Source organism: Rhopilema esculentum, chromosome 13 (assembly GCF_057945365.1).
Source record: "Rhopilema esculentum isolate cy_ngs chromosome 13, ASM5794536v1, whole genome shotgun sequence".
Lineage (NCBI taxonomy): Eukaryota > Metazoa > Cnidaria > Scyphozoa > Rhizostomeae > Rhizostomatidae > Rhopilema > Rhopilema esculentum.
In genome coordinates, this window is record NC_142827.1 from 9,306,385 (window position 1) to 9,314,459 (window position 8,075).

Consider the following 8,075-nt stretch of genomic DNA (forward strand, 5'->3'; position numbering starts at 1 on the left):
ATATCTCCACCAACATATACAGCATAGAAGAATTTCTAGTAAAAGTTACCCATGCCAGTGGAAGAAAATATACCATTGCGGTTCTAGCTGCATCACGAGCACGTTAGATTGAAAGTTTCAAAAAATGAAAGTTTGATTGTGAAGATTTTTACTGAGTTGTAGAAAGTTTCTTCAGAGTTATAAAAAAGACATATCCCCTTTTGGAATATGTCTCTGGATATGGCCCAGGTTGCTCAAATCTCAAATCTTAAAGGCTTGGTTCGTGGTGAGACAGAATGAATTTAAAGGGATAGAAGTCTCCAGCTTCCTGTAGGTTCTATTTCCAAACAATAATGAATATATGAATGTGAACGAAGCTGTGGCCACGAATGTGTCTTTTTCTTGATCATCTGTTTGACCAGACATTCCTATTAAGATTAGGCTTCTTAAGATACATGCTTTCTTTCAGGCGTTGATCGCTTTGTTCGTTGTCAGCACAAAAGACGGCTGGGTTGAAATAATGAGACAAGGGACAGACGGTGTAGACGTTGACATGCAGGTTTCTGCTATTCATTTTAGAAATCGTTCTTTTGCTCACCTATTTAATCCTGCTCTGTAGTTGCTTTGATTTTGAGGACACTGACCTGGTGTGGGGGATAAGTCAGCCCTATCGTGGCACCGCCACTTAGTAGTTTTTCTTTGAAAACGGTTATCCGCGGCTATTCTTCTTTATCCAGCCAAAATCAAAAAAAGGCTCCTGTAATCTTCACCTGCGTATGTAGCCAGAAAATATCTTGCATTTATTTTTATCTTGTAGCCAAAAAGAGATTATGCACCGTGGCGGATTCTATATTTTATATCCTTCCTTTTGATTGGCGGGTTTTTGGTTCTTAATATGATAGTTGGTGTTGTTGTCGAGAACTTTCAGAGATGCAGGGAATTGCAGGGTGACAAAGACAATGCTAAGAAAGCCCTTGCTAAATGGAGAGAGTGTGCAAGAACCAAACTTGCTCATGGTAATGCTAATTTTGTTTCTTTTTTTCATTGTAGATTGCTTTTTATAAATTTGATTTTCAGCTTTTTAAGTCATTGCTACTTAGAATTTCATGATTTGTCCAAGAAGTCAAGTGTTTATGCTGTCATATATTTGAGGATCCAATGATTAGAAGGCTCAAAGCAAACTTTTCAATTGGATGTAGGCAGGATTATGGTTGTAAAGCAATAGTTTGAATTGGTACCAATCGATGTCACAAATTTACTAAATAAGGGGAACAGGATGGTTGAAACATTCTCTTTAAGCTAATTAGCTGAGGGACTACAATTAGGTAGTCACTTTAGGACTTTATGGTTCATCAAGAAATAGCTGGCTCACTTTTATCTTTGCTATTTTGATAGGATGATTCGAAGTGAATAACAAAGATTTATTCTGTATGATTTTAAATGTGCTGTTATTATTGTTGTGTTGCAGAAAGTTTCTTGAAGAACTACTCGCACAAAAGGCTAATGCTGTACAAAATCTGCACCCATTCATACTGGCATATTGGGATCACAATTTTGATCTTGCTTAATGTTATTTGTATGGCAATAGAGCACTATCAGATGCCCACCGTAAGTCACTTTTCATGCTACAAATATCTCTATTCCATTGATAATCAAAGTAATTTAATTTAAAATTATTATGCCAGGAAAGCCTTGCTATTTAATTACGCTTACTTAGAGGTATAAGACTGGTTAGCAAAAGCTAAATTTCTAGTTTTTTAATCCGAACATCTCTATAAATTGTTTTTGAAAAATTTTGATCGGCCTATTTTGATCCACAGCTGGGTATATATGTTTCATAGCTTAGAGTTTTCCATCAATGTTCTGATGTTTTGAAGATTGTCAGACAAAAAGCTTCAGTACTTTCTATAATGTTGACTTTTTCAAAGCCATTTCAAAGTTTTTTGCCGGCAAAAAAAGTTTATTGAAGCCTTTCAAGAAGAAGTCTATTGGATTCTATTTTGTGATCAGTGTGTACATAAATGTTGATTCAACAAATACTTTTACTATTACTATTATGACCTATATCGTAAATCCTCGAATTAGCCCCCTGGGGCTTATTTATTTTTGATATTTTTGGACGGGGGCTTCATTTTGAGGGGTCCAATTCGAGAATATACGCTAGCCGTAGGGGCTTATTCGAAAGGGGGTGGCTTATTGACAATTTGTAGTTCTAGGGTGAAGGCTTATTCGAGGGGGGGCCAATTCGAGGATTTACGGTATTGAAAACACTTTCCTGGTTTTTTGTTGCTTCCTATATAATTCAATTCTACTGTCCTTTTAACAATACTTTCAAAAAGGAAGATGCTCGATAACAATTTTTTTCACCCAACAGACCTTGGATGATTTTGTAGAAACCAGCAACATGGTGTTCACCATATTCTATTGTCTAGAAGCAATCTTACAAATTGTCGCTCTCGGATTCAAGCAATACTTTTGCAACAAGTAAGCTGGAACACACTCTTTCTTCATAGGCTTCTTGTCATTTTTAGGCTGAAATTTTCCGTTTGTGTCAAATTGATAACATTTCACAAACATAAACATAAAAACAATTGAATGTAATTTCAGACCTTGATCGAGTTTTGTTTTAGAAAATTTCTCGTAGAATGTAAAATAAACCATTAGCTGGTTTGTTTAATGGTGCTTAATGCAAATTCTTTAATGGTGCAATTAATTCACTATTGCTTTACTTTGACGGTCCATTATCCTAACTCAAACAAAGAACTTTTGTACTTGGTTCTAAAACTGATATGATATATTTTTTTAGGTGGTACTTGTTCGATTTTATAGTCGTTGTACTTTCCGTACTTGGAATTGCGATTGCTTCTATCTATATCAGCCCTGGAGTCGTCAGGGGCGTGAGAATGCTTCGAGTTGTCCGAGGTTCGTTTATAGTCACTAGACTGAATATTCTGCTTTTTTCTCACGCCTTAATTCCTCACTGTTACATAACTAATAAATTACTTTTTTCATAAGTGGGTCGCACGCGAGGCCTGTTAGACCAATATCTAAGCGCAGCAAGAGAATACTCAGAGTTGGGGTTAAACCTATTTTGGATTTTTCCGTGAAGAACTTTTCATTTCAAATTTTAAGCTGTCAGCTATTTGTACATTCAGAAAATATATTTCATGGAGAATGGGTCCCAAAGATTCATTATATATAATTAAGATTGTTGCTTACTTGTTGTTTTTCTATGTTTACCTGTACACAAAGCGGTACACCCTTTTCTTTGTAGTGAAGAAAAAATTGTAAGTTAAAGCTACGAGCTTTTCATTTGATGCAATCCTCAAGCAACTGCCTGGCTTTTTACCGTTGCTAGATACTCATGTATCTCTACTTATAAATAACTCTTCAATGTGTACATTATTTTCAATCCTAAACATTTTGCCAGAATATAAAGGACCAATGCCAAACAGATTTCCAGTGCTTTTATAATTCTCCTTCCATCTACACTCATTCGTGTCTTTAAGATATAATTACTGAAGCGGTACTAACTGCCATTTTCTACCACCAGTTCTGAAACTACTTAAAGTGGCAAAAGGACTCCAGTTTCTTTTGGACCATGTGAAGGAAACGATCCCACAGGTACACAGATTGATACAGCTCTTTGAAATTTTTTTTCTTATTATTATCACCTTTTGTTACCTTGAGTCTGTTACCTTAATTCAGTCATGAGTTCTGATGTCATTTCACAGCTGTTTTAAAGGGAACTTCCATTTTTGATTATCAAAAGCATTAAGATGGCATAGCAGGAAAAGGTTATGCATCCGACGTCCAACGCAGTCTAGTTTCTACAACAGCCTTGATATGTAGCTTAACGATAGCTTCTGTTTTAACTATCTAGCTTCTGTTACATTTCAGGTGACGAATTTGGCTCTATTGTTCATGCTGCTGTTTTTCATATACAGCTGTCTTGGAAGACAGTTATTTGGAACTATAGGTAAGCCTTGAAAAAGAAAAAATTTGGCAATATTTTCAAAGTTGGCAACATATTAGGTTTGTTTAGGTTTGTCGATCATTCGTTTTATACTGTGAAAAGTTTAAGACGGTAGGGTTTTATACGTCACAAAATGTTTGCTTTTATCAAAGCTATTACTAAATTCTGTACCTCCAAAAAATGTTTATAGGTAAGCTCTTAACTAGAATATAGTCAAACGAATGCACTACATAGCTGCTGGGGTATATTTATGTAATTGATCGATACCCTTCAGAATAACGCTTTAGTGACTCAATCCCAAATGTTTTAAGCCTTACACATTCAGTAAAACCAGTTTCTCTTTATTTAGAATGCAACGCCGAGACACCTTGTGACGGACTAGGAAAACATGCCAACTTTAAAGACTTGGGCAGCAGCATGCTTACATTATTCAGGATAGCAACAGGAGACAACTGGAGTGGAATACTCAAGGTAATAAGGGCTGCAAGAGGAGCTCTTTTGTTGACTAGATTCATCATTGCGGCTAGAAATTCAACCTCGCACCCTCGCTTCGCATCTTTACACTTTGAACCGAAAAGAGGCTGTTGTTAAAGTGTATATGCAATTTCTCTTCATTCACATTTGTAAGCTTAAATCTTAAGTGGGTCCCAAAGATTCTGCCTTGATGTTTTAAAGAAATACAATAACTTACAAAATGTATATATTTTCTTTCAAATTAACTATATTGCATGATCCTACCTGACGAAATCTCCTGATACAGTCGTTTCATCTGTGTTTTTATCCCTGTATCTGCTTATATTCAGGTGTATTTCAAATGCTCTTTTTGTAGGATACCCTGAGACCAGACTGTGACGATTCATCGAACTGCACTAAAAATTGCTGCATGAGTAATTACGCTGCTCCCGTTTTCTTTATATCCTACGTCTTATTTGCTCAATTTGTTCTTGTCAACATCGTCATCGCCGTGCTCATGAAGCATCTGCGTGTTACTAAACTCTGCAAAAGCAACTTGCATTCTAGAAGAAACTCCGTACGAAAACAGTCGGTAAGGGAGGAACTGAAGACAGATCCAAGCAGAAATGCGCTGACAAAATGGAAACTCGCAGCGTCCAAACGCAAGGTACAGCGCCAAGAGACGCAGGAGCGCCAGCTTGGCTACGTTCGTACCAAGCGCAGCACCGATGATTTAGATAATATCCAACTGAAGCAATTTAGGAACCATTTGGACGAGGAAGCAGATAAAAGTCCGTATCAAAAGAGAGGCTTCATTAATAACAACCACGAGAGGTCGAACGATGACAATTCGTCAGATGAAAATGATAAAAGATTTATCAAGGCGGGAAATGACCGAGCTAGAACAAAAATCAACTTGTGGAAGAGAAATCCTTCTTTTAAAAGTCATGTTGATTCAAGTCCTGATTTAAATGAAAATCAGAAAGAAAATGAAGTGACTTATAGAATCAAAGAAAATATTAGTAAAAATTACGCGTTAGTTCCATTTGTGTCAGTCAGAGGCACAGGTATTTCGAATGACGTAGGTTGCATTGATTTGAATCGAACTGCTGAGACTTATGTGGAAGCTGATTCAAGGGAGAATGCAAGTAACGATTGCTCAATAGAAATTCCTGATGGCGAGGAGGAGAATATTAGTCACTGTCTTTTCGTTGTTGGAGACGATAATAAAGATATTTGTGGAGCAAGGAACTCGCCTGTTGCGTCGAAGAGAAAGAGGAAAGATAATAATTATTCTTCAAAATGTCCTCTTGATCGACTTAATTTCGATGAAAATGGAGATAAGGTAGAAAACTTTTTTGATGAGAAGGAACATGATTTAAATGAACTAGAAAGGAGCCCGTCAAGGTGTAGTTCTATTTATGAAAACCCGGTCTATGAAGCAGAAGAGTGCATTAGTTTAACTGGAAGCCCGGTACTTCATATTCCGGACGACTTTTTTGCAAATCCGGACGATGAAGCCAACTTGAGTAATACCAGTTTAAATCAGCATTCACCAAATAACCTTAGTGACAGAAGTAGAATGGACAAATTGAGAACTCCAAAAAAACAGCCAAAAACATTAGCAATAACCCAGCGAAGTGAGTCGAGTGAGACTTGTGGATCATTTGAACTTATTCTGTCACCCCATGGACAGCAAAAGAAGAAAGAAGAGGTCGGGTCTGAAGACAGCTTTGCTATTGTCGTCTCGGACTCTTGTCAATTCAAAACGTCAAAAGTATAATGATAGCTCCTTATAGTCAATTTTGCAATAGTTGCTAGCTACTCAATGTAATATAACCAACGATGGCGTGGCATTGACCTGGGTATTGTCATCGAAATGTCGTTGAAATATCGTTGCAATCCACATTGTTCCCATGTTCAAGGCTAAGAATCTTAAACAATCAATCAGTGAATTGTTTCTACATTCAATGGATTCCTTTCCTATATTTACAAACTTTTGCAGCCTCGATATACAACATGCTCAAAATCTTTCAATTGTCAGTCATGTTTTACTCCTATAAAATGCAATTGATCTTGCAAAATCAACCTATCAAACAGACTTTTTTGAAAATACCATACAGATCTTTGGCTATTAATCAGTACTTGAGTTTTACACTTATGTTAATTCAATGCAGCCTCTTCCTAATTACGAGGCCATGACTCAAAGCTAAAAAGTAGACTGTTGCTATGGTAATTTATGATTTGGAAGTGCATATATGGTAATTTAGCTTAGTGCTTCTTTTGTGTACTTAGGTATGAAGTTAAAAAAGAATTTTGCATAGCGATGTCAGCTTTTTACTGAAGTTGAATAATTATTGTAATTTTACAAAAATGATATTTAAAATATCATCAACTATGTATGTAATTTGTTGTTTGTTCTTTCTCTACTTATTCTAAAAAGGCAAAAACGTCGCGCCTGTTAGCAAAAGAAAACACAATATTAGAGATCAGTGTATCTTTTTTGACAACCTTTTGAAAACATGGAAAATTGAAAAAAACTTGGAAACCGCTTTTCAGATAAATTGTTTTTCATAGAAAAAAGAATTTCGAGAAAAATAAAGGGCTGGGCTATCGATATCGTATAGATGGAACAACATCAATAAGGTAGAGTCCTACGAATTTGGTTTCCACGTTTCGTTTTTGTAAATTTTGGCCAGAAATAAAAAGAACCCAAATGATTTTTGTCGAATACCTTTTTTCGATGAAATTCAAAATGGCGTCTGCTGCATATATAAACAGCCAACCAATCATAATCAGACTCATCTTGTTATTAGGCATTCCATGCAAGAGTATTTTCGGATTTGCTCCACTCTAATTTTTCTCGATACCTGGTTCTTTTTAAATTTCACACTACCGGACATTGAAATCAGGGGTGTAGAGCTAGGAGGGCACCGAAAATTGGCACATTTCTAGTTTTGCTATTGTTTTTTGCAGCATTTTGTGCAGGAGCCCCTTTTGTTAATTCGATAGCACTACACCACTGATAAAAATAGTTTTGACAACTATACGACAGGAGCTCTCTACCCCATTCACCCACTCTTCTCAGCAAGAAGAGATGATGAGGTTAACCTCTTGCCCGCAAGTAAATATATTTTGGCTCATGAAGGCTGTTAGTTTTTAGATATCAAGTAGCACTTGTTTTGAGCCATATGAAGAATTGACAGAAAAGAAATAAAGCTCAAAAATCGATTTACCAGCCTGAAACAATCATTTGATAAGCTGGCCTTCACTCATTCATATATCATTGCTTTTTAAGTATGCCCCAATACCTCATTAATATTAGGTTATTGATACCTCATTAATATTTTATTAAAACTAAACATAAAACAAACAACTAAAGTACCAGAATATCATAACAAACAAATACTAATACATTAAGATAAAAAATTCATACGATGTATAAATAGAAAAACTGGAAAAATGAAACCTACCTATGGGGAAAATTACTCAAAGGAAGAGGTCTCTCAATAGATAGGAGAGAGCCCCTTCAAGCTAAAAGACAAAAAGCGCAAGATAAAATGCATTTTTTAGCTATCTTTATGCTAGGAAATAGCTATTCGAAATGAATTGTACAACTTATGAGATAAAACTCTTTTTAGGGTAAAAGAATTGTTATATAGAGTCT

At 35.9% G+C, this 8,075-nt stretch overlaps 1 protein-coding gene across 1 annotated transcript in view; it reads left to right on the forward strand.

Annotated features, from left to right (window-relative positions):
• Positions 1-6,272, forward strand: part of LOC135691662 (voltage-dependent T-type calcium channel subunit alpha-1H) — a 34,853-nt gene extending 28,581 nt beyond the window's left edge. The window contains exons 20-28 of the mRNA XM_065209599.2: positions 449-538; positions 797-995; positions 1,448-1,587; positions 2,354-2,463; positions 2,786-2,901; positions 3,533-3,603; positions 3,880-3,958; positions 4,305-4,426; positions 4,785-6,272. Coding sequence (XP_065065671.1) covers positions 449-538; positions 797-995; positions 1,448-1,587; positions 2,354-2,463; positions 2,786-2,901; positions 3,533-3,603; positions 3,880-3,958; positions 4,305-4,426; positions 4,785-6,191 — 2,334 coding nt within the window. The 3' untranslated portion in view covers positions 6,192-6,272. The remainder of the gene's footprint in view (positions 1-448; positions 539-796; positions 996-1,447; positions 1,588-2,353; positions 2,464-2,785; positions 2,902-3,532; positions 3,604-3,879; positions 3,959-4,304; positions 4,427-4,784) is intronic.
• Positions 6,273-8,075: the final 1,803 nt, after the last annotated feature.